Raw genomic sequence first — 27,717 nt, 5'->3', positions numbered from 1 at the left:
CCTTTCGGCCGGGAGACGACCACTCTACCACTAAGCCATGCCACCCAAAATAAGAGAATAAATCATCTATTTTAAACATTACCATCCTTTATATTTACATTGTATGTGACTCATCAATTTCCCCTTGTCACAACCAAGTTGTGCTATTTGGTCAGTATAATAATGTTTCTAGTGTTTTATAGAAATGAAAAGGTAATTTTTTTTCATGCCATAAATTTATTTTCAACTTTTTTTCTACCTTATTCAAACAGATGCCCTGATACTTATAAGTATCCAATTCTCAAATAATGTACCTTCCAGAGCTGTAATTGAAGGCAGGTTGACTTGTCGAGTGGTGTTTTAAGTGTGTAAATCTGTGTGTGTGTGTAACTTCAGAATTGTTTTTTTTTTTTTTTTTTTACTTAAAAGCAAAAAATGATTAAAAAAAAAAAGATCCTGGATTGGACATCGTCCTCGGTTATTAATCTCTTCTACAGAAATGATGCACTAATCATTTCATGCTTCTAATGGATTTAGGTCCGTGGTAACATTGGTGTATAATATCCTTGCTGTCCTTGTTGGCAGTAATAATAAAACATGGCAAATACTACGGCTAACATCTTAGTAATGTCACCTAATGTAACAGACAGTGGCACTCACACATGCGTTTTAATGTTTCACAGAGGTACAAACATCTCGGCTATGTATAAAGTATTGGTTTTGAGTGACTACTAGGGCCAGTTTATTGCTGTTTGAATTCATAATTACATATTAATATTATTCGATAAGATTGATTCTTCTCAGGCAGCACTGTTTTCATTGTGCCTGGAAATTTCAGAGGCACTTTTACACCTGAGATTCAAAAGACTTTTTTTATTTCAATGGTGTTTAGCACCTTCTTTTACACATAGAAAGAAAACACAAAAATGTCCAACCTGTTGTTAACAATAAAAACATTTTAAAAAGCCAACACAGTTTTTCATCGGAAAGGAAGAAAAATTCATTTCATTTACAGTGAGTGTCGTAGCAGTGTGTTCAGGTTTGTTTTTTTGTTTTTTAACCCTAACATTAACCCTCCAGAAATAAGGCAAATTGGCAGACAGGCAGAAAGAAACAACATTCTATAACAACATACTCTACATGCCAATAATATTAAAAATGGGAATTCAGTGATGACAAAAGTGCTGTCATAAAAAAAAAAAATCACAAATATGCTTGAATTAGATGCTGAAATGACTAACTGGACACACATCTTTAAAATATACAGTACATGATAAACCATATGTACACTTATACAGTATCAAAAAAGTAAAATGTGACTATGTTCTGAAAGAACAACTAAAAAGAAAAAAGTTCCTCCATTATAAGTGCATAAAAATTTCACTTGACTTCCATTTACAGGAAAAAACAGCATTAGTACTGGATTATGCTAAAACAAATATTTAAGTTACATGTATTTAATCAATAAGTGATCATCCACAAAAATTGTGTTGTTAACCGGCAAGGACCGTCTTCCTGATTGAACTATCGTGTAACACAGTCTACTCTCTGGCTTTCAATAAACTGCCATTCCTATGAGACTGTCCTTTGAGGGGCATCCAAAGAGGCCAACATTTTCCTGCTCTTCACCAGATGACATCTCTTCAAGGTCCCCCAGGAGCTCCAGGGGGTCCACCTCGATACTCTGCCAAAGGTCGCCTGCAGGACAGTGAAGTAAGAGAGGATCAGTGGATTTGATTTGATTATACATCGGTGGTGTGCCGAGATCATCTGCTACCGAGCCGCATGGGCCGCACTGTCTAAGTGAAATCTGGCCTACGAGTCTCTGTAAATTGTACTTTCTTTGTAAGAATGTTGTCATTCCTAACAATATGCCCAAAAACAACTTGTCAGTGCGGACAACATGCCAGCTAATGTTTGTTCTTATCTTCAAAACTTTTTGTTGTCAGGGACCCCTTTAAGAAAGGGCTGAAGTTTATAACATAAAAATTGCAAATTGCACATCCCCTATAAAAAAACAAGTCAATTTCCAATTATTTAATCAAAAACGGCATTATATAATAAAATGCCGCTTTAGCTGTACTGGCTTCATCGCCGCGTTAGCGAGCAACTGTAGCCACCAAACCCGTTTTGACAAATTTCAAAATGATTAATTTTTAAAAAAAATAAATTAACTCATTCAATGCCATTAATGTATTTTCACATTTTTTTAAGAGTCCGACAGTCGATACTTAAGTACATTAAGGACAATACATTTTCAGATACTTATGTATTAAATTAATACTTAAGTATCTGGGATTGAATGTCTGGACTCTTAACTAAACATGAGAATACATCCCTGCCATTGAATGAGATGAACTGGTCGAATTGATTGCTTTATTGAAGAGTCATGAATACTTTCACAATTTATTATTAAAAAAAAAAACAAAATCAAAACAAATATTTATTTTTTCATTATTAATAACCAAAATTATTTCACAGACCCTCGCAGTCTGGCCACAAACTCCTGGGGTTAGCATATGCGAAGGTTTTGCTTTAATAAGTACTTATTTGCATCTGATTTACGTTTTGTATTAAAATGAAGTATATTTTTAATTCAGTTACGATTGATTTAATCCATGTCATGTGTTCACATTTTTGTAAGATAGATTTCTTGCATATGGGATTTGTTGACTGAGTTATAGCGATGTTTGATTGGATATTAGCTCCCGTGTGCTGCTCTCGCAAAGGCTTGTCCTGAGCCTAAATGCCAACAAAAATTATGACAATTGCTGAGATGGTGCTACTTCTCAAAAAATGTTTTTGTTTTTTTGGTTCATTTTTTTTTTTAATGTGAAAAGTGGGAGCGCTACTTCGCAGATATATATATCTACCGAGATAAACGAGGGTTCACTGCACACAACAAATTAAAAATAAATAAATAAAGCATTTTAAAAAAATGCTTGCAAGATAGTACTTTGAAAAGGCATGACAAAGTGCAATGTTATTATTGTTGAGGACCACATCAAATGACGTGAAAGGCCGAATCTGGCAATCAAGCCTTGGGCTTGACACCTGTGTTCTAGAGTGAATTGTATATTCCCCGAAAAATCCCATAACTCACAGTCTTGGTTCCGTATGGTGGGATCCTGCACGTGATTCGATCCGACCTGCTCCATATCTGTGTTCCATTTGTGGGATTGGACTCCGACGTTTATTATCATCTGCTGTATGAACCCCAAATACTGCTGCTTGCCGCTGAAGAATGTGAGTCCCTGAAAATTAACACATTTTTACATTGCACGTGATTTCTTGGGATACAGCTTCACTTCCATCTTTTTTTAATCACTTTTCTGGTATGTTTATGTAAATAATTAGTTTTATTAGCTGCACCTTGACCTGACCGTAACCCTACCATTGGTCGCAAGACTCTTAAGAAGTGTGTCTGTGTCTAAGTAGGTCAAGAAGTCTGACCAACCCCAACGCACACACTTCACACTTGAGCCCACAGCAACCCCCTACACTCCATCCAATAAAGACAGCAGACATGGCCCACTGGAGACTGAAACAAGATCCCTAATGCCCACAAGCCACACAACAAAATTAATCAAATTAGGCTTTATAATTTAAGGAAATTCAACATACTATACAAGATTATATCTCAGCGCTTTGCCCACAACATGTTGAGCTACTTCATTCTTTGTTCTGTACTGCACATTGACCCAATTCCCCCCCATGTGGTCATTAAAATTGCATCAAGAAACAGCATTCAAGTGTGGTGGAGGCAGGGAGCATTCTCAGGGGGCCAGACCGTTCGTCATGGGAACATAACGTCACCATATGCAGCAGATTGTGCTTCGCTGAACATTTGGACTCTCAATGCGATGTAGCTATCTTTTATTTAATATCTACATATGCAAGGCCAGGTTTGATTTTTTTTTTTTTTCCAGAGGAACTGCAAATGGAATTTTGTATTTCTGAAATTAGCTTTCAAGCAAAAGTGCTTCTTTATAAAAAGTAGTAGAGAATGTGTTCTTTTTTTCAATATGTATGTTTTTTGTCTCTGTGTTTCCAAATATTTTAGTGAATACGAAACAACAGTCAATTTGCCATACCTGGGTAAACTGCAATAGCTGCATGGTCAATACCTACACCTTTAAACATTTCACATTTTTATTATCCGTCATTTTTTTGAAAACTCCACTGATATTCGTTTTAGTTAAAAAGTTAACGTAGTCACTACCAACCGGTTAAAATAGAATGGTGATACAATGATTGTGAATAAGTTAGCTGTCTTTGGTTTTAGATATTTTTTTATGTATGTGACCCACCACCCTGACATCAATATTTATCTTTCAATATTTAAAATGTCTCTTTTTTTCAAATTTTGTTTTATTTGTAGTCTTTGCATGGAGAAAAACTTGTAAGAGTTTTGTTCCTCAGCACTACGGCTGGTTCTTTAACTGCAAAAAACATAAGGCTCAAAATAAACGGGTTTGTATCGCCATTTGTGGTATCAATTTTGGACTCTGCACATCATGTAAACACATGGACTTGCCTGTAGAGAGTGGTCAAGACAGCATTCAAGATCACCAGAACGCCGTTGCCCTCCCTGCACAACATCTACCAGCTCAGAAATAAATATGTAAATATCTGTACATTACCTACCCACTTACAGTCCATACCTGTGCGCTGTTATTTGTGTATTGTTCATACCTGTTTTAGTTTTCCTTAACTTATGTACACTGTGCACATAACAATAAACTCGTTGATATTATAAATTATATAGTGTTATATATATATTATATATACCGTATTTTTCGGACTGTAAGTCGCAACTTTTTTCTCATGATTTGATCCCTGCGGCTTATAGTCCAGTGAAGTTTATCTGTTGTTTTTTATTTTATTTTATTTTTTGCGAGCAACAGCAAGCAAATGTGTATATCTGTTCGAGGTTCCAATTTATGGAACAACGATGAAATAGAAAAGATGTGAATCAATGGCTGTACTCAAAAAGAGTTTAAAAAATGTATTATTGAAAAAAAAGTATGTCTAAATTGAATAACAGAATGTGTAAAATTTTGTAAATTTTATATACAGTACACGGTATATATGGTTTTATTTATGTATTTATGATTGTATATATGAATTATGTGCAACGTGTTTTTATGTATACTAAACTAATCTATCAAACAAAGGCAGATAAAAAAAAAAAGATGCTATTGAAATATCGATTTAGATTTTGAACTGCTATTTAACTAACAGTACTGTATTCTGTTAGTGTTGAAAATATCCATCGATCCATTTTCTATAAATATGCTGGGACCAAACATGCAGGCATGTTCAATCTGTTGAATGTGGGATATTGCTGTTGGCAGACAATTACTAAAAAAAATAAATAACAAAAAAACCAAATATAAACTTCTATGTACCATCTTTTTGCGGAAATATCTCATTTTATTACCTGCGTCTTATATTCCAGTGCGGCTTATCCATGACAGATTTTTTTTTTGCTCATATTTTGCTGCTGCAGCTTATATATTGGTGCGGTTTATAGTCTGGAAAATACGGAATATCCAGCTAGCTTCGGGCAGTAGATTGGGGACACTTGCATGTACCCAATCATACGTAAGGACAATTTAATATGTCCATGTTCCATGCATGCATGAACCCACGGAGTACATGCAAACTCCACAGAGGAAGACTGCTGGAATTGAACTCGGGTCCCTGAGCTGTGAGCCGGACATGCTAACGTTTTAATAAATATATATATATATATATATATATATATATATATATATATATATATATATATATATATATATATATATATATATATATATATATATATAAACAAAAATATAATACACAAAAATATACTAAAGAGAGAGAGAGAGAAAGCAAGCCCAGTACCTTTTTTCTGCATCCGTTGGACACTGTCAATCTCATATACTTTGATGTCATAGTTCTCTGGAATTGCATGATCCGCCCAGCGAGATTGGGGATTATTAGATGATTGTCTTGTGGCAAGGGCTGTGTCATCAGAAAGATGATGAGGGTGACTGCCTACAAACAAAAATGAATCCATTGTGAGAAATATGATGAAATGTTTTCATTCTCTTCTGCCGATTATAATTTGAAAATTGTACATGTTTTTGAACTGAACAACAGGCATAACACGACTACAGTATGTAAGCTTTGTTTAGTTTTCTTTTGCTTTCCTGCACCTTCACACCATTTACGTTTCATTTTTTGACTCATCGTTACACTTTTTATTATTTCTGATCCAAGTGCAACCTGATTTTGTCCACCATCAGTTGCTGAGTGAACCACTGGGTTCATCTATTAATAATACAACTTCTGGCATTGTGAAGGCTTTCCCTGCCACTAAGTGTGCATGATCTGACTCCTTTCCACAGACATGTCATCTCCAATTCACGTCACAACGTTTTAGGGTGGAAGCATTTTTCCAATCATTAATTAATATAAAAACGCCTCCAGTCTTTTACACTCATTTCTTTGAAGCTATGATGGGATTTTTCAATATTTGAGTTTAACACTTTTAAACCAGAGTTCCTACCAAAATCTTTGTCTCAAATGTCTCAAGTGATGTTTACAAGTTCAGTCGTAATCGGTTGTTACCTGAGCCTTGAGAACTTGTGATTTTTAGTCGACAAGTCGCAAAATAGGTTTTTAATTTAAAATTGTGACTGAAAAATAATTTTGCGGTCGAATGAATTAGATGCAAAACATGTGCAACCCTGCTTATAGCTGTCAGTTGCAGTGAATGAGTTAACTTATTCATCGCCAAAAACTTGAAAAAGTGAAAATCCAAACTAATATCTATGACCTTCTACTTATTCAAATTTTGCATGAAAGCCTATCTTGCAATTTGACTGCATGACTTATAGTTGTTGTACCTGCGTTGCCTCTCCGCCGAGATGATCTGATTCCGTGATCCTGTCTGAGGAGGGAGCCGCTCCTGTCGCTTACAGAATCTCTGTTGGACGTGCTGCTGGCTGTAGCTTCACTGTCCCTGACCAAGCTATCATAGCCACTGCTCATTGTACTGTTCCTGTTTGAGAAATACAGCGACGTTTTACCCATAGCTGGGGGCAAATCACCACTGAGAACACTTGTGGTGTCGCTTGCATGTCCACTCATATGAGGTGGAGTGCGGGGAGAGGTGACTTGACTGTATGGAGAAGGAAAGGAGCCCTTTGGGTCCAGTCCTGATGATGTGGGACTGGCAGGTCTTTCCTTTAGGAAGTCTGTAATGCGGCCATTGGTGAATCCCTGAATGGCAGATTTTGTGGATGAGCATGTGGAACTTTGACTGGGCGTCCGACTGATGGAGTGAAAGGAGGGTGGGGGAGAAGAGGAAAGGAAAGACGAAGTTCTCTCAAAGCTAACAGTTTTGCTGTCTGGAGAAAGACTAGCACTTCGGTTGATTGACTGCTGCAGGCCTTTACGGGGGAGACTGAGGTTCTTGATGCTGGGGGCAGACAGGCGACGCACTTTGGGACAAACCATTTTAAGTTTCCCCACTGCAGACAACTTTGAATGTGTCGGCTTGGATTGATTGACTGTTTCTGACGGGCTGGAATTATGACTAGTCTGGCGAGTCTTTCTGGAGCTTCTGCTTGCCCTTGGTATCGTACTATCTCCGACACTCTTTCCTTTGTGGGCACCTTTGCCAGATCCATCAGAACCTTTCTTGGAGATCCCCTTATAGCTTAGAGAGGTACTGCTATTTCCTCTTTCCAACGTTGGAAAGTCACATATGTTCCTCCCAAGGGATTTGCTAGTCAACTGATCCATTTTGGCACTAAAAAGTCTGCCACTCTCCTCCAATGGTGACATCATCCTCCCAGGCATGTGATCATGTTTCATGCCTACCTTTGAGGTCTCAAACAATGATCCAACACCCCTTCTGAGAGGTCTCCTAGCCTCCCGTTTGTAGTCTGTTTCATATTTCAGCGAAGAGGCATTGTGGTTCACCGGGGGAGACTGTTTGCCTCGCCTCCTCTCGAGGGTTTCCCCTGGGCTGCACGGTGTGGATGATGTAACCTCCCTCGGGTCCCTACAAGCGTCTGCCATGTAATGGTGGCTTTCCTGGCGGTTGGCATTGAGCCAGCTTCTAGGCAGACTACCTGTATTAAAAGACTGGCCTCTTGTTTCTAAGAAACCTAATGAAACACCAACTACCCTAGTGCTCCCAACACGTTTGTGAGCAGATTCATCCACAAGGGAGGTCTTTAGAGGGTTGAGGGAGTAAACATGTTGCCAGTCACCATGGTGGCTTTTGTCTGTATTTGTGTTCCTCTCACCACACATTTTGTTTTCAGCTGTGTCGTTATAAAAAGGTACATTTTCCAAGACCATTGTGTCACAGGAAATCTGACCGCAGCTTTTTATGTGAGTCTCTGAAGCAGAGTCTTGGCATTTTATTGAAGTCTCAGTCCTTTGTGTTTCCTTCACATCATTTGAATCACACTGTTCATCTGCATTTATCAGCATAGGATTTATGAATGAAGGCAGAGATCTTTCTCTTCTTGAAGGATACCGTACCTTTTCGATATGTGTGACATTCACCTGACTTGCCGCTGCGGAATCTTCAGTTATATTGCTTATAATTTGGATTGGCTGGGAACCAGCAGAGCCTTGCATATGTGCAGTTGACTGGGCAGCATCTTTGATACAAATGATGTTCCCTCCCGCCCGACCACTATCGAGTGTTCCGCTAATGGTCACCTCCTCCACCATAGAAAAGACAAGTTCATCTTGACCTTTCAAGTCGAGCGGCTGTTGAACTGTGACAGTGATAGTTGCTGTCATTTCTTTACTGTCCTTTTTGGCCTCTTTCGCTGCAGTGTCCCCAGGTAAAGAATTGCTAGGTAAAGATTTTGAGGAGCTGCAGGGTGGAGAAGGGGGGGAGGCAGGTAAACTCTTTCCAACTGGTGAAGTCCTTTTATCTGCTTTGAACCAGTCAGCAGCGTCATGATTTTCCTGTCTCTCTGAATCCTGAAGGCTCGTGTTAGCCATGCCCTGAGCTTTGACATTTCCAAATTGAGAAGATTCAGCTGACTGAATAGGTCCACTTTTTGGTAACTGATAGCGACAAGTCATGTTTCGATTGAGAGTCTGCGGCTCCTCACTGGAACTGGTTGCACTGCACTCCTCACAGTCATAAAGACCGGAGTCCTCTCTCTGAAAATTGTCACCATGAAAGGCAGCATCTGTTTGTTTTTCTCGACCCAATGTCTGACTGCAACCTATCCCCTGCTTCACCATCTGTGCTGGCTCCAATGTTTCTGGAGTAGCCTGTTTCCCTGTCTCTTTCTGGGATTGTGGTTTTTGTGTGACATTGTTAATAGGAGGGCCTTTTAAGGAGGACTTCAAAAAATCCATTGTTTCTTCTCCGTCGATGCAGCCCAAGCGCTCCTGAAGCTCGGCAAACGTATCACATTTCAGGCAGTCTCTCTCTGGCTTCTTCATTTCAGCTTTCAGCATTTCAGTCTGCCCTTGAGCATCATCTTTCTTGTTCTCTACATGGAGCTTGGGAATTTCCAGCAACTCTTTAAGCAAAGCGGCAAACTCTGGGTCTTCCATGTCAGCCTTGTTTGGTTGTAAGGAAGGTATAATGGGCACAAACTCCGGTTTTGTTAACCTTGGGGTTACTCTTTGCTGGATCAATCCATCAGAGTCTATTTGGATGACTGTATCGCAGGACTGGTCACTATTGGAACGTTCATCGAGCTCCCCGCGAAGACGAAAATGCTGCACATCGTTATCAACCTCGTCTGTGGAGTGGAAAGCTCGTAGAGAAAAAGATGGAGGGCCTCTCTTTGGTCTCGTCAAACTCCTGCCACTAGGTGAACATGAGTTGGATTGCTGTTGAGTAAAGTTACATTGGCAAGGTTAATTTTAGTATCGGATTACCTGGATATTTCACATGACATACATATAAAGTATATTTGAATGACTTGAACTATATCACCATCAGAATTTGACTTTAAGCCGATAAGATTGACTTGATCGTGATAGGACGATATATATCATTTTATGCTATATCAGTGATCAACTCAGGTCATAATTTGCCTAGTGAACAATGATGTCATTGTTCTGCTAATTGTATGCTGTATGAATGTTTTGAGGGAACACGTTGCGCCTTTTATTTACACTAGTATGACCGTTAATTTTATAGTTGTATAGAAATTATTGCTGCAGCAAATTCCTTATTTGCAGTATTTATTTTGTGCTGTAATTACATTGCTGTAATTTCAATACATAAGGTTTTTCATCTATTATTTCTGCCTATAGTTGTTTTTGCCTGTATGAACTTTGACTTTATGTCTGGCCAGTTCTTGAATGCCTTTTAGGGTCAATAGCTTTACCTCTGAATTTGTCTGTTTTGGGGATGCAAGGACTGTTAAACTCAGACAAAAAATGCTTTAGTTTATGAATATTAAATAAATATTTTTGTTGGTACTCTATACATAGTAGACCAGTATGTACAGCAAATAAACAATTTAAGTTTAAATAGACATATTGCCCTACCTTGTGATCGGATCGGTTATTGGTCATTTTTAAACTCGCTGATAGGAAACTGTGATTTATCTAAAAAAAATCCTGATCATGTAAAGTGTGATTAAAACGTTAATATTAGATAACTTTAATTAATAAGATTAATATTAGATATTTGCAATCATTTTATAGCATCATTGTAATTTCTTAATGGGATGCTTTTATTTTCAGGAATAAATGTTAGGATTTTTCTATACGGTAGTTGGTCTTAAACTAAATTACTTTTTATGGACCAATAATACATTTTTTATCTTCTTTGGCATGCTCTTCGACTCGGTCAACTTGTGTTCAAGGCTCAGGGAACAATCGACCTGGTTTTGGTCATGTGACGTCCACAAGCCGAACTGTGATTGGCATGTGATGTCATTCTCAGTTAACAGCAAATGAAAAAAAAATATTTTGAAGGTTAACATGAAGAATAAGATGTTAAATTAACTGGTGGCAAAATGTTATCGTTTGCTTCTGAAAATGGCTGACTAATTTTAATGACCCTTCAATTGATGACGTAATGTACCTTTGTCCTCTTTTGCGTCCTGCGGATGCGAGAAGCCAGCTGGATGATGGAGGTGGTTTCGTGTAGTTGCGTCAGTGAATTAGCAACCTGAGCAATGACTGTGGTGTGGCAGTTAGCATGACTCAAGGACTCCCGAAGAAGCATTGTTAACTTACTTCCCCTGCACAGACGCACACATTCAACAAAATATTACTTCATCAACAGTAAACAATTAATTTTATCTTGTCTTATCAACAATATCCAATTTCACATGCTTTGTGTAAATATTCTCAGCACTTATCGGTATTATTTTCATAAATTGCAACTAAATTTGAGGAACTGATGGGTATGTGAATACTGTGTTCACATTATGGATGAAACAAAAAAGTCACAGGCAGAGGGAACACAAACTGAACCTTATAAAAACAATTGTCCTTATTTAAAGCTCAAATTGTATTTGGTTCTATAATTATTGCTATCGGGAAGAAACCCTCTATGTCCAAATTTGGTCAATTTCAGATTTTTGGTGACAAACCTATACTATTGGTCAGTCTCCTGGTGGCTCATTGATACAACGGATCAATGGCAGTTATGCTCTAACAAAAATATTAAAGTGCTTACTTTTTAGGGATTGTTTTATGTCCACTCAGTAGTGCCAAAACAACAGGGCCCAGGTCTGAATGCGGTGGTTTATTTCTGATATATCCAACCCCGCCCCTCATACCATTGCAGACATCAATCATGGTCAACTTGGTTGCGCTGCGTGAACCTAAAGCAAATAAATTTACATAAAAATAGACAGGAGTTCTTTATTAAATGTTAAACTGAATAAAATAAGGGGTTAGATGGAAAATAATTAACATATTGCCTAGTTCAAGCTCTTGTGGCAAATAAATATTTGATTACCACCTTTCCCAATGGTGCTGCTTTCTTGTGTGCGAGGGGGTTGAACGTGCAGCGTGAAGAACATTATGGAGCTGTGGGACAAGTACGTGGTGAAGTCATTGTGCCGGCGTGCTGCAATGGCAACATCCAGAAGGGAAGCAGCCCGCTCAGCAGTTGGGGCTTTGACCCGATTGTGGTTCCGAAGCTGGGAAGGGAATAAATAAAAAATAAAACTGCATTGTTACAGCTGTACATGCAAAAAAAAGATTCTTGAATGATTATAAAAATGACTTCTCTTGTACACTGTTATTAATTAGCAATCAATTTAATGCTTCGTTTCTGAGAATACAGTGACATCAGTCTAGAAACACCTTCAAATTCAAAACATATGAAGAGTTAAAAAAATGTAAGCTGGTAAAGATCATTACGGGTCGTAAAGCATCATCCAAATCATAAAGCTGATTGGGAGAATAGCAAGGTGTGAAATGCTGTTATCTGAGCATAAGGTGCCTACTTTGTGAGAATTCAATTTAATAGTGTAGAAGTGTAGTAGTAGTAGTAGTAGTGTAGTGTCAATTTATAAAACACACGGTATTCTGTTTCATAAGTTTTCATGAGTGTTTTTCTTACCAAATAATTCAGTCAGTATTCATTCATAACATTGATGACTAAAGTATTAAGCTATGCTTCAAGATTGGCTTCTATTATATGTCAAAAGGATCAAATTTGTGAAAAGGCTGTCTGTCTTACAAACAGAACTGCACAATATACTCATCAGCCACAACTCTGGATAAACTATATATATATATATTTTTTTTTTTTTATTTTATTTTATTATTTTTTTTGTGTATTTTCTTTTGTGAAATTTATCTTTCTACCTGTATCCCATGGATGGGGTCCTCTTGGAGCCGAATATGAGCTTTTGGGCTGTCCTGCATGCTGCCTAAAGAAGAAGCGACCTCCCCCAGGAGATCTCTCAGTATGTCTTCTTCTCCGCAGCAGAGTTCCACAGCAGATACAGATACAGTAAGATCTGTCCATGTCTTCTCCCGCCGTTTCTCAATGGCACTGTACAACCAGGAGATGGCACATGGAATCAGCCCAAGTTTGTGGATGCTCTCAGAATTCCCTACCATGCTGGACCAGGAGCCTGCAGATGACAACAGTTTACAGGGATTTAGCATGCATTTTAAAACACTAAACATAATACTACAAAATTGCATTTTTCATGTTTATGCCTTGAATTTTCAAACCAGCATTGGTCATATGAAGGCGATTGAGATCAGTGCAACTGACTATAGGATAACCAGACTAAAAATAAAGGGGTTTTGTTTTTTTGTATTTTGTTTTTTTTTTGTCGTGTACAGAAAATGTCCAGATAACATCTCCATAAAAAAAAACATGCTGTATGAACATATGCATTGACTGAGTGTATCAAATGCTGCATGCGTGCTCATGTGTGAAATATACGTGGCTGTGACAACCGTGGGAGACGAAGCTAGCATATGCTTCTCCTAGAGCCAAATGAAAGGCATGGACTTGACTTGCAAAAGAGAAAAAAAAAAAAAAAATATATATATATATATATATATATATATATATATATATATATATATATATATATATATATATATATATATATATATATATATATATATATATATATATATATATATATATTTACTGTACATAGTAGGTATAGTACAAGTATATCGGAATGACTTCAGACTTTTTATTAAAAAAGCTGAAGTATTTGTAGTAAAAGTGAAATAAGAATAGAATCTGAGTGTAATGTTTATTAAAGCACTTTGCAGTCTAGAGTACAGGTGCAATAGACATAAAATTCTGAATTCCCTCTTTGAGGTTTTTCATTTAAGTATTAAACAACACATTCGGTTTTGGTTGAAAATTGTTTTGCTGAGACCGGTGACCCACCTTCCTCACAATACTTCAAGGATTATGAAAAACAGACCACTTTATACACCTTATTTTTGCCTCTAGTTAGCTATTAGATGAATTACAGTTGTCAGATTGATAGAAAGAAGATCAATTTGCCGTTAAATTAGCAACCTGACGATAAAACTGGTTGTTTTTCTGATTTATTGTTTGAAACAGATGTTTAATCAAAGGCAGATTCTCATTCATCTAGGTTAGTGTAAAATGAAGGCATGAAATTGATTACAACTGGGCTGTTCTGTCTCCCTCATCTATCGGAGCTGGTTCAGGTTAATAACTATTCAATGCTGCAGATTTTGAAGATGGGAATATGCAGGTATAATATTATGCATTGCATGAAATAAAGCACTTCCCTGCTGCAAAATAAAAGCTTTCCTGCAACATTTATTTCTTGGATCGAAGCATTTTGTCAACTACAAGTCCAACAATGAATAGCAAGAAATTTGCATTAAGGGAGTCGGGCTAAGTCATTCAATGAAGTCATTGAAAGGCTTGTAAATGTCATAAGTTGTTTGCTAGCGGACCGGTGGTTTTGGAATCCCAACACAAAAATTTCTACTGCACCCTGTTCACGAGTTGCCGTTGAAAGGCTTAATGCAAAAATCGACGGAAATGCATGATAAAACATTTGGTTTTTAATATGTCCAAAATTGAGAATATGTTTTAAATGGCAGTAAATAACCCCGAAATTAGCGAAATTTGACATCTATCAGGTATACCTCTCGACGTTCTGTTTGCAAGCATTTAGAAGTGACGGCAGGATGGCATATTGAAAGTCGACATGTTTTGACATGATATATCACACATCAAAAACATCTAAAAGTAAGTTGGGTCAAAATTTTTCTGAGCGGTTAATTATATCCTGTGTGAAAAATAATTTTTTGATATAAAAAATAAAATCAATATAAATCATAGACCAAGCAGAGCCGTTGCCACGGGCGGGCCATAAAAAGGCGTGCCTGCTTGCCAAGTTGCTTGTGCACTTGAAGCATAGATCTCTAAAAACAAAGTTTTTTTGGTGGAATTTGTGTTAAGAAATGCTTTTATTGAATTTATAACTCAGACATTAAAAATATAAAAAACTAAAAGCCATTAAAAGGACCGGTTTCACTATGTATACCCCTTGAAGAAGATGGTTCTATACAGCATGTAACTACAGTGCTTAAATACTCGTGCACTTAATGGACCTAACTATATACATCAATTCAGATTTTAATTAAATATATATTTTTCGGGCCTCATGTCCAACTGTACCTCATCATGTACTTTTGTCCGGCATCCGGTAAAATATACTGGCCTATTTTACCCGTTTGTCTCATCCAGACATTAATTGAATGAGGATAAGAGAATTGGTTTATTTCAATTAGAGGCCAAACTGCCTGCTACTGTCTGTTATTCAGACAGAATATTCTGCGGAGGAGATTGATATGCCTCGGCTGCGAGCCACGTGTAGTCTGCATCGGCCAACTAATTCATTTACGGAGAGTGGCTTCATGTGAAAAAGAAGCTCCAAGGAGACCTTGCCCTTATCCTGTATGTGTATGCGTGGGGGGTGGGGTGTTCTACAGTATCTAACACGCACTTTGAGCAAGGCTAAGTGCAGGGCTCCATATCTTTAATAGCAGCATTTTACAGTCCATTTTCTTTACAATCCCTCTGCACTCAGAAGATCCCCAAAATACAATAAAAGGTGTGTTTGTGTGTGCTGTACGCTTGAGTGTCTATCATTTATGAGAAGCTTTAAAAAGAAAAAAACAAAACATTCGCATGATCGACTGGTGGATTTTTCGGCGCAATGTCATTCATGAAAGATGAATGGTCTTGTTGAAGAGGAGTTTAACCAAAAAATAAAAAATTAAATCCCAAATAGTTTAATTGGAGCAAAAGAGGGCTAGAGAGGGATATTGAGGGTGCAGGCAAAAATGGAGAGGGGGTTGAAGGATGGATGACAACAGGAGTGGGACTAAGGTATAAGGGGGAGGGGCTGGATAAATGGCCCTTGAGCACAGATGAAAGCATCCCACTCTCATGTTAAAATTTGAACCCGTGGCCCCTCGCAGCGAGTGATTACTCACCCACATCAGCGCACCCCAAACCCAGGACACATCCGTCGCTGCCGCTCAGGACACAGCGAATGACATCAGACAAGACGCCTGCACACACCTCGGTCTGGTCAGAAGAAGAGAAGACAGAAAATCTTTGATGACTCATTTCTGCAGGAAAGTCACATCTTCAATGAAAGGGATGCTTGTCTGCTCTGTGAATTCCCTTGGGCTTAAATACTGTAAGCAGAGCTCAGACAGCCTTGAATATAATCGACTGATTTGCCAATTGAGCTATCCAGACCCTATCATTTTCCAAGTCCTCAGATGAAAAGAAAACCTTGAGTGGCATGGTAAACTTAAATCAGCATCAACTATTTTATGGCTATTGACGACCAGAGGTGGGCACTTCATCAGTACTTACAGACTGTCCGACGAATACAGACGAATAACGGAAATGTAAAAAAAAAAAAAAATTAAAAATGTCAGAATTGTAAGTTTAATCTGTCGCTGTAATTGTCAGGATAGATAGACATCACGTCGATGTCCATCAAATGCCCGTCAGCCCACCACGCCCCTCACTGAAATATATTTCAACTGACTTGGATGATTATATGCCATATTGCTGCAACTCTATTGTACAAAATGCAATCAGCCTATAATCAATGTGACAATAGTAACTTGACAGTACCACCAAGCAGTATTTGTATAGTAGTATAATATATTCAGTCAAGTAAAAAAACTGGGTTGGTGCAATTCACTTCTTGTTATTCACAATTATAACACACCTGACTACCACAGATTTAGGTGGTTTCAGGTTGTGTGACAAGTAACCAATACAAACCAAATTTGCATTCTTTCTCTGGTTGGCTCTTGGCCAGGAAATGCAAAATAGAAGTTGGTTTTTTTTTTGAATACCTAAATAAAGATGTTTTTATTCAATTCAACCTCAACAATACTTTGTTTCACTTATAGTGTATGTGACAGATTTAGACAAATTTAGGCAAATGTTAATGAAGCCGCCTTCTATAGGTGTAGGGCAGGCAGTTATAAATGAGAGCTGGCATCCACCATTTGAGAGTCATGTTAAACCTACTAATGCCATCTCGTGAATATGATTGCTAATTGCACTCTAGACCCCTGTATTAAACATGATGGTTAAACACCTTAGCTGGCTTTGTTTTCGTGTCACAATTATATTACCGTGTTATGTTTCAATTTCAGAGTAACTGTAGAACTCCAGACATTGTGTAAGCTAAAAATTTAAGTACTAAAACAGAAAACAGAATTAGTATGAGTGCAGACAGAAGTAGACCAGCGCCTGACGAAGGACGGACCAGAAAAATAATTGTCAAATGTTACCCTCTAGTGGTGATGGAAGGTTGTACAAAAATACACAGATGGACCGACGATTACAATTTTGTGAAAAAAGGACAAACCGATGATGACGGGGGGGCGGGACTCTGACGAATGTCAGACCAGCAAAAAAATGTAAGTTGCCCACCTCTGTTGATGGCCAAGAATGTCAAAAATCCATTCTTGCTGGTCTGGCAATAAATGAGTTAATATACTTTGACAAGATTCATTCAAATGAAAGTGATATTTGCTGATGAGAAAGTAGCACGAAACCTGACTAGAGTCTTGAGGATAGACAGCATCATAATGGAAAGCCTTCAGAAGATCCTTGCCATCCCTGCGGGAGTTCTTCTGAGCACGAGGCGGACTTTGGCACAGAGGTTCTAATAAAATGGCTCTTTTTTTCATCGAGTCGATGTGGAGAACGGGAGGTTGGCCATCATTCATCATTGGGTTAATTCGCAACACAACTTTGACCTGTAAAGAAAAAGATGCAGACACAACCCATGTCAAGGTTATAAAAGGAACTACTGTGCAACAGGAATTCCTTCTAACATTTCACTTCTTAATACTTTTACTACTCCATGTCCATTTTTCTAGATTTTTAACACTTTTGTCTATGGACTTTGAATGACAGCAAATTTGCTGCATTCTCACAATTCTATATAGTAGTATTACAATCCAAAAACTGAACCTTATTTAAGCTCTATAATATTACAATTTGAAGAGTAAGAATATCACAGTATTAGTCATTCTTCTCAGAGGATAATGAGTGTATATGCAGTTATTATAAAATGTTTACATGCACTGCTCCAGTTTTTATGTTTAAATATCTGTTGCTTATAGGGGTATAATAAAGCCACACTGATTATATTCATTAGCCCTTTTGAAGCATTTGTCATTGTTTCACCATTTATCTACCAGATTTTCAAGCACCTTATGAGATTATTTAAAGTAAACGATGTTTACTATATTTATATATACTTTACTACTGTATATGTTGTTGGTATTATACAATCTATTAACAGTATGCTGAAGATAACTTGGTAGCCCAATCTTATATCATTTTTGTTAACATGAAAGACCATCATATGATGGACTTTCAAAACAAAAAACTTGCTGCTGTTGCTGTCACACTGTTCTTCAGTGCAATGTGTTTCTAAAATATCTTCATATTAAATTTACAATCATTAAAAATGCATGTTTTTTGAAGATCATGAAACATTTCTATGGCGCTTCCGTGCTGCCAAATCATCAGATTTTATGTTTAAAGGCCCTTCGGGGGGTGAAAACAAGTTTTACAATAAATACACATTACTTACGGAACATTAAATTAAGAACCATTTTGTCTTTGTTTGAACAAATAAATATAGCCATATGGTCTTATAAAGTGGTCTCCAGTTAGATTACAGACTTTTTGATTGCTTATCGTTTTTTACATAAACAGGGAAGGCAAATCCGGCTTTGTTTTTGTCATAAGAAATGTAATTACAATGGGTTTTTTTTAAGTTTCATGCACTTTGATGTACTTGATTATATATATATATATATATATATATATATATATATATATATATATATATATATATATATATATATATATATATATATATATATATATATATATATATATATATATACGTCAAAGTGCATGAAACTTAAAAAAAAACCATTGCAATTACATATATATATATATATATATATATATATATATATATATATATATATATATATATATATATATGTATATATATTTTATTTTTTTTTTAAGATTAAGCTGTAACCTATATAAACACTGTAAAAAATAATCAACAGTGGTTGAAAGTAGATTTATACTGCTTTTTTTGTTAATGTTAAAAAGGATACAAGTTTCGGTATGCTCATACAATTTTTCTTATTTATAGTCAGTGCCAAATGTATTCTGTTTCCTATATGGGGGGCTTGGCAAAATATATATTAATTGAGAAGCACTGGTGTGCTGCAAGTAATGCTGGATAGGGCCAGAGAAAGAAGCAGAGAAATTCCGTTGTACAGTCAACGTCACCTGAGAGTGACACATAAATTCATTATGACAGAAAGTGGAGCCATGCATTCACTCTCAGTTGTGCGTGGTGATGCAAAGAGCGCACTGTTTTTCTACATGGCATGACATCAATTACTTAATGCAGTGGTCTACGGGAAAACGCTTGAAGGTCTTAAATTTGGTTTGATCCTGCCTGACAGCCACTTAACATGGCTCACAAAGCTCATACAGTGACTAGGGCAATAGAATGTGTAGCCCACAGAGGACAATACGGTGAATGAAGCTAAAGAAATGTTCAACTGACGTAGGACATTCTGTCCCGTGCACCAGTCGGCATAATGCCCAGATAACATCATCAATCACTGCCTATTTGAAAGCCATGCTGGCGCATGATATTCTTCTTTCCTGTCCCCTCCTTGTAATTTTCATAATGTATTCCGTAAGTGCCCACCAAACCATATTGAACCTGTGTCAAACCAAATTTATGAGATTTCAATTATTCAACAGACACTTGAACAACTCAGAAATGTTTTTCTTCTCCCTCACACGCATAAAAACTAGCACGCAGAAGCACAACGGCTCTGAGTGCCGGAGCAGCTGGGACAGGCGCTGCCAGAGCCCTTATCTGTAATTCTAGACTTAACCCCAGTGTCTGTCTATGAGACAAGGACGAGCAGGCTGTTCTTATTGATCTAGCTCACTGTTCCCACTGGTCAAGAAGGATGGGGAAGAAGAAAATAAGTCGAAAAAGGCGAGGGTGATACAGGATCCCCTCCAAATTGACTGTGATATTTTCACAATTCAATATGGTTGGTAATAATGCTCGCACGAGGGCATTTGTGGTTTGGAATGGCGCTTGTAAAGCTGCACCACCAGTGCGCCAATACTGCAATTCGTCTCCACACATTATGTTGGATATTGAAACCGCCTGGCCATTACCATTATTTATGATATGCAGACTTCCAATTCCAAAGTGAAAATGGCTCACACAAAATCAGTTCTGCTCTTAACAACTGGTGGTGAAGTTGAACCAAGAAGGACAGAAACAGTAAGACATGCACTTTTGCTCCAGGGACAGGTTTTTAATTCCGTAGGTCTCTGCTGCCAAGAACAAGAACCAAAAATAGAGAATGTTTTGGCTACAAACACTGGTTGGACATGGGCCCAATTGACGCTGATTGACTGGGTTCTAGTGATTGCTGATGTTTTGGACATAAACCACGTAACAGGACTTTCACGATAATTGTTAGCTCTAAATCTAAAGAATTGATGTAATTAGTACAGAAAACAATCTTCATTAAATGAGGGATTACATTACCTTGCCAACATTGGGCGAGTCTTTGGTTCTGATAGCAGCTTGGAGCAGGCAGGAGGGGACAGGAGGTGGATTTTTCTGGATGAGATCCCTGAAGCTGCTGGAGAGATGAGCAGGAGCTGCGTCGGAAGCTTGGCCTTTTCTCCTTGTCAGGTTGAGCTTCTCTGCTGCCCTGTAGGGAAGCTGATAAGTGTCGTAGCACTAACAATAAAAGTATCTGATTTTACTTTTCATTATTTTTGAGACATTTACCTGGTCAAAAATGACATTGCAGCAGTGTTTGCGATGGTCACCACCCTGAAGAGATGAGGGATCTTGGAGCTTGTGTGCACAATATCAGTACATCTTAACATGGCATTGTCTGAAGCCTACCATGGAGAGAGCCGTAGGTTAAAATCCAAACATGTAATTGCACTCAAGCACCCATTCCTAATGGTACTATTATCACGACGTGTTAGTCTAAGTGGGGCACACTGGGTTAAGCGTACACCATTAGTCACACGATGGCTGCAGAGAGCGCAGAATAATTTGTAACAGCTCCAAATGTGCGCTGTCTGAGTTAAAACGTGACTCACAAGATAAAATGATGCAGTAAATTGTATATACCCTTCAGTTGAAAATAGTATAAGACACACACAGAAAACGGATAAATTAGTTACCATGGCTACACTTCTACACTAATAAATCTTCACATTCAGCTAGCTGCTGCATTTACCACCACAACTCCAACATTCCTAATGTTCCTAATGTTGTAGCCACAATGTGTAAATATATCATGTTCAACCAGTATGCTCTTTTTTTCTATCTCACTGCAGTCCCATTTCCTTTCTGCCATCCAATCTCTACATCCCTCTTATCCTGTCCTATCGGCTTAATAATATATTCTATTGATCTGTTCCTACACAACAGATCAGTCCGATTTTTTTTCAGTAAACGTGCACATGAGTAGTTTATTGTTGTAATGCAATTTCATTAGACAGAGTCAGTTGAGAGAAGTGTGTTGATTGCAACAAAACATGTATAGCCATCAGGGTTTTCTTTTTTTTTTTTTAAATGAGACAGTTGGGACCCTGAATCAAGTGTGACTTCTATCAAGCTAATGCATATTTATATCTTACTGTTTGCCCTTTTGAATAGGACCACTTCTACAATTGATCACAAGAGCCTTTTGACTGGCTGCATTTTATGACTCGGTTAAATCATGACCCAATTCCATTCCATTAGCAGAAGTACTTATGACGATGTCTACAGCCATGGCATCTATCTAGACTGTGAGTAGTAATAAATCATTGCTTTGCTGACGTGCACTCATAAAAATGTACATTATCGCAAAAACTCATTAAAAGAGGGATCACATGATGGACTGATGTCTGATTTAGTGTTAAGGAAAGTCTTTTAGGGATACCTGATTGTGGGGATAAAAAGTGACCCCATCAGAAGACACAGAGTGCTGCTCCTCGACCCAGCGGTCCATATCCTGGTTTGGAGGCTTGGCTACCCTTCGCCTAAGGGTCTGTGGGGTTCTCTGAGGCGTTCTGGGACTCCGTGGTGTCCTGGGGCTTTGAGGGCAATGATTCAGGCTGTGTGGTTGGGAGGCAGATCTGTCCCCGAGTTTTGTGCCGCTTTGTCTCTGCAGTGTTGCATTCCTGGTGCTGGATAACTGATGACCCCTGTTCAGAGCCAAGTGCACTGCCTCGCGTTTGAGCTGGTTCAGCTTTGTGCCACAGGTGGCGCACTCCCCCAGGTCCCTGCCTCTGTCTCTGGACTCTGTGGAGGACCGACTGTGGACACGGAGGTTGTCTTGAAGATATGCATACAGGTCACTTGTGTCCTGTAGATTTTGACAAAACAGGTAACAGGGATTGTGATTCATTCATGATGTTGACTTTTAGCTATCATGAGTAGACATTAACACTTTGCAATTGAGTGTTATTGTGTCTCTTTCATTGCCATGGTGACCCACAATCATCGATTTTAGTTGTACATAACAGTGGTTCTCAATCTCTTGACGTATCCGCTTAGAAATATTTTCGCAGCCAAGCATCCCCTAACCAGCTCAAAGTAGTTTAGGGGATGAAATAAGTAATTTAGTGTTGTCTAGAAGAACTCTAGAAGACGTGCTTGTGAGATCATCTGTTTAATATCAGGCTGTCTTCCGGAAAATGGCATTTTTAATGACAAAGGGCATCCTTATCAAATTTAACAAATTAAAGGCATACAACATTTTGCAAAGGACATAGTGTATAACACAATTTAGAAATGGATTATCTTCATGTTCCAATTTTTTCCTCTTAATTTGAAAAGAAATTGTACTCTTCTTGTCGTATCATTCAATTAGATTTGCGAATACCTGCAAAAACCCAATTAAAATCTTACGTTCCTCCGAAATGCCTTCACATGCCCCAGGAATACTCATACCCCCCTTTCAAAAGCGCTGGTCTAGCGTCAATGTTAATGGTACGGATTGATGTGAGCTATTTTGTTGAAAACCAACTCAGACAAGGTGTCTTTAGAATATTGATGAGTTGGCTACAATGGCTTCTTTATCTTTGTCTCTTAATAAAAGCCCATTTACGACACTCTACTTCAATATACTGGAAGTGTCACACACTTCATAACTGTATAGGCACCCAGGGAATGCAATAATTCAATTGTTCTTCACACAAAAAAAAAAAATGCCAATTGAGAAAAAAAGAACACAGAGTTGTTTACATCAAATGCTGCTCACACTGGAAGGTAAAGATGATCAAGTAGTAGAATGTTGTGACAACCTTGCTTCTGGGAAACACTTCAAAATAAAAGCTTCCCAAGGCCTTCATGTATGACTAGACATTTTATTTTGAAACATTGCCTGGCTTCCTCTAAACATTAGCCTGCTTGACCAAATTACAGTAAAATAAAATAAAATAAAATAAAATAAAATAAAATAAAATAAAATAAAATAAAATAAAACTGATCTCGTCCAGTAAACATGTCTATCCTGCCTGGGTCATTCTACTCTTCCCTGCCTGAAAGGAGAAGCGATGAGTACTGTAAGCCTAAGTAAGCTGAGAGAGTCAGACTCTGTCTCTCAAATCTGAAAACGCGAATGACACAGCCCAAATATGCATTTTCATTCATATGGTGATTACTAAACTGTGATATAAACAAACACTTAATATAAGTAAAAAAATAAATGATGTCTCCAGCTGTACCCTGACTGTCAATTGTGTGTCGATCCAATGTGGCATATTTCATTGTGACAAATGCACTGGTGTCCTTTGCTCTGCCCTTGACCACGCACAGGAAAAAAAAAAAAAACCACACAACTCATATAGCCACTTCTCTTCCATCCTGCTCTTTGTCATCGGTCCAAGCCATCCTGCCCCTGCGAGTTCACTTTGACAGTGACCCAAATTCCCTCAGTGGACAACAGACGGTGCTCAGCTTTATTAAATAAATAAATCGGATACTAAACATTATGCAAATTTACGGTGCTTAACATATTTAATGGACCACCAATTATGAAAAATTATGAAGGGATCAGGTACTTTAATGCAGTGATTTTCAAAGTGGGGTCTGCGGACCACCACAGGTACGTGAAATAATTTAGGTTATTAATGAAAAATAATATACATTTGTGTTCATTTTAGTTTATATTAAATAGTGAAGGTATTCATGACTCTTTAATAAAGTAAAAAAGACCTACAGTACATAATTCACGTCATCATCAAAGTGCTTGACTTAGTCACTAAATATTTGGCATGAATACTAAATAATTAAATAAATATAATATATGAGTAAAATATCAAATATAAACGAAATATAAAAAACTAAATATTGTAATAGGTTGGTGAATAAAAAGGGCACTTATGTTTTGCTTGAATGATTTGTTTTTTATTTGTTTCCGCAAACATTTGCAATGGGGATCCTTGGAAAATTTGCTTTCCTAAAAGGGGTCAAAGACTCCAAAAGGTTTGAGAACCCCTACTTCAAGGCACTCATTCTGTTTTCTTTATTTTTATTGTCATTTTACAATCAGAAGTTTTTATTTGAATTCACCTTGTATACTCTAATTAGAGCCTGCCACTGGGTTTCTCTGAGAATCAAAAATTTTGCATAACATTCAACCGCTACAAATGATGATATTTAGGAATGCAGATAACTAAAGTTGACATTTTGAAAAATAGCAAGTAATGCGCTTTACTGTTTTTCAGTTTTTATAAAATAGTAAATGCGCTGCCAGACTCTGCTTTTCATTACAAATCAGTCAGTCAGCCTTGACATATCATCAGTAAAGACCTATTTTTATATGTTGAACTCTTGCTACTGTGTAGAGAGACTGCAATGAGTATCTCGAAACCTAGTGAAGATGGTCCACTTTAGCCAGATTGCGTTTCTATAAAAGGATGATGTAACTCACTGATGCTATAGAGAAACAGTCCTCAAATCAATAACGCTTCTATCTGGCTTATCCGATTATTGCACGTGACCTCAGCCCACGGCCTCTAAAGTGTGTGGTCTCAGTCTAAAAACATGGCCCATCCCACCAAGGAAGACAAAAATAAATTGCCTTTTCTCTGAGGGGAGACTTGAGGACATGACACAGGGATGTTGAGATAAAATATTAATGCCCGTTTGAAGGTACTTGCACAGGAATGGCACTTGTCTACTTTGTCAATTGAAGTGTGGATGATAGATGCTGGTGGTGTGATGCGAGAATGTGGGAAAGTAGGCCTTTGTTCTGAAGGAAAACTGTCACTGTAAGACCGCAAAAAACATTAACACATTTTTTACTGCCACCATCAAGGTTAGTTGTCTATTTGCTTTCAAGGGAAAAAAGGATACTGATGCACTCATTGTGGCTCACTTACTCATATGGGCTCTGCACAATAAATGTAATGACCCAAACTGGTAAAGAAGGGCTCAGTGCAGGTCAAGTAGACTCAATTATGGTTACTAGTCCAAGAGGATGTAATACCAGATGCTGATAACTGCTTGTACCGAATAAAATTCATGTTCACTAGCTACATACAGGTTATACGGACAAATATTAACTCTTTCAGTGCCATGGACAAGAATTTCCGTCATGTAAAATACTTAAATTGTGTGCCAGTGACAAGAATTCTTATCACCTTATCACCTGTTTTTTTTTTTTTTAATGAATGGATGGATGACACTCATCGCCAGCACTCCCCTTAATATTCAAATATATATGCAAACTATTATTTTGTCTTATTAAAAAAACATTTTCACTGCTTTTGTTAATATTTTATCAAAGGGGAGGACTGTTGAGATGTTTCAGATGCTACAAAAAAAAAAAAATATATATATATATATATATATATATATATATATATATATATATATATATATATATATATATATATATATATATATATTTATGTCACTGTTGTGCAGAAAACATTTTCTCCTTTTGTCCAAAATAGCTTGGTGATTTTCAAAAAGTGATTACTAATGAATGGAATATAATAGCAGCTTACTTTTGCTTAATATGTTCTCTGTACTCCCACAAGCCTGAAAATAGCATTCTGATAAATACTATATTTGTGGAATATGAATTAAGCTGCTACATAAACTCATTTTTAACTATCATGGAGTGCCACCATTTTGCTCTTTGCTTGTAAATTGAAAATTTATCACTGTTGCTAAGGGCTTAGGTTACAACCTTTTTTCTGAATTTGGTCATGTAACATTCACTAGCTTAACAGTAATTGATCATTACCCGAGACACTGTGATGTCATTTTCAGTTGACAGCAAGTAAGTGGCAAAATGGCTGCCCTTGAGTTTTATAAAAATAGATGCATTTTGATGCCTAGTTTATATTCCACAAACGCAATTTTTATTAATGTTGATAACACTTTTTAAACTAATAGAGGTGCATTGCACATATTGCAAAAACAATGTTTGTGTTGAATTGCCCGTTATAAGGCAATAAAGTCATGGGGTCATAATTTTACCAAAGTTCTATGGCAAAAATAACAACTGTGATCTGTTATTAAACTTAATGTTTATGAGTATTTATATGTAACAGTTCTTTTTACATCACGTGGTATAGAATTTTTTAATGCAGCAGTATTCCCTCTAGACCTAATACATCAACATCTGTTCTGTGACGTCATAGGGTTAGTAGGTTTGTGTTTTTACTTTAATTTACTTTTAGTGGTTAACTCATTCACTGCCAGCTCAGTTCAAATGCATCCTTGATGTGTACAGATTATTATTATTATTATTATTATTATTATTATTATTATTATTATTATTATTATTATTATTATTATTATTATTATAAATAATGAGAAAAGTGGGTGGAAAAGTGGTTAGCAGGTCGGCCTCACAGTTCAGAGTCCTGAGTTCAATTGGCTGACAACCAGTTCAGGGTGTCCCCGGCCTACTGCACATACACAGCCGGGATAGGCACCAGCGGGCCTGCACCCCTAATAAGGATAAGCGGCTATAGAAAATGGATGGATGGATAATGAGTAAAACATTCTGTAAATTTGTGTCCTCATGTGCTGAACCATGGGGATGTGGATAATAAACAAAATTGTCAGAGCACCAGCTGGAGGATCTGATAGATCTCTGCCTCACTTGCCCATGAATGAATGTGGATTGTTTGTTGTTGTTGTTAACGAAACACACAAAGACTGTGATTATGCCATACTTTGGACATGGCTTGCGTATAAGATATAAATGGCATGCATGAGATCTAGCCAAGCTTACCAACCTTACTGGAGAAGTGATGATGCACAGACAAGCTGAGAGCTTGTTTCTTAAGCGCAACAAGGGTGTTTGAGCATCTTTCACAGCACGCATCTTTCCTCTCAGACCTCCCGAGACCGGGATTTCTGTGCAGGGATTCTCTCAAGGACATGATGCGCTCTCCCACGGAGCCAGGGAGAGTCCGGTAGGACGGGATCGCTTCTGCTCTCGAGTGGTACATGTTCCGATGTGGGTCGCCTCTGAATCCCCCTGCGCCCTCTGGAGTGGGGCGCTCGTTAGCACGCGAGATGCAATCGTTCCCTTTAATACTTGAGCAAACTCGGGAGAACTCACAGTGATGCTGCACTTTAACGATCTGAGAAACAAAACAATTATGAG

At 37.6% G+C, this 27,717-nt stretch overlaps 1 protein-coding gene across 1 annotated transcript; it reads right to left on the bottom strand.

Moving 5' to 3' along the window:
* Positions 1–832: 832 nt before the first annotated feature.
* Positions 833–27,658, bottom strand: LOC148407417 (kinesin-like protein KIF26B). The gene is made up of 14 exons (XM_088404144.1): positions 27,344–27,658; positions 22,021–22,446; positions 20,868–20,983; positions 20,619–20,787; positions 17,551–17,754; positions 15,955–16,048; positions 12,802–13,073; positions 11,948–12,128; positions 11,660–11,807; positions 11,060–11,219; positions 6,879–9,852; positions 5,872–6,024; positions 3,083–3,233; positions 833–1,677 (listed from the first exon to the last, which is right to left on the bottom strand). Exons 1-14 carry the CDS (start codon positions 27,557–27,559, stop codon positions 1,623–1,625), a joined length of 5,319 nt encoding a protein of 1,772 aa, XP_088260270.1. The 5' UTR covers positions 27,560–27,658; the 3' UTR covers positions 833–1,622.
* Positions 27,659–27,717: the final 59 nt, after the last annotated feature.

This window comes from Hippichthys cyanospilos, chromosome 20 (genome assembly GCF_059441005.1).
Source record: "Hippichthys cyanospilos isolate Australia breed blue-spotted pipefish chromosome 20, RoL_Hcya_1.0, whole genome shotgun sequence".
NCBI classification, from domain to species: Eukaryota; Metazoa; Chordata; class Actinopteri; order Syngnathiformes; family Syngnathidae; genus Hippichthys; species Hippichthys cyanospilos.
This window is presented reverse-complemented; position numbering and strand designations above follow the sequence as displayed.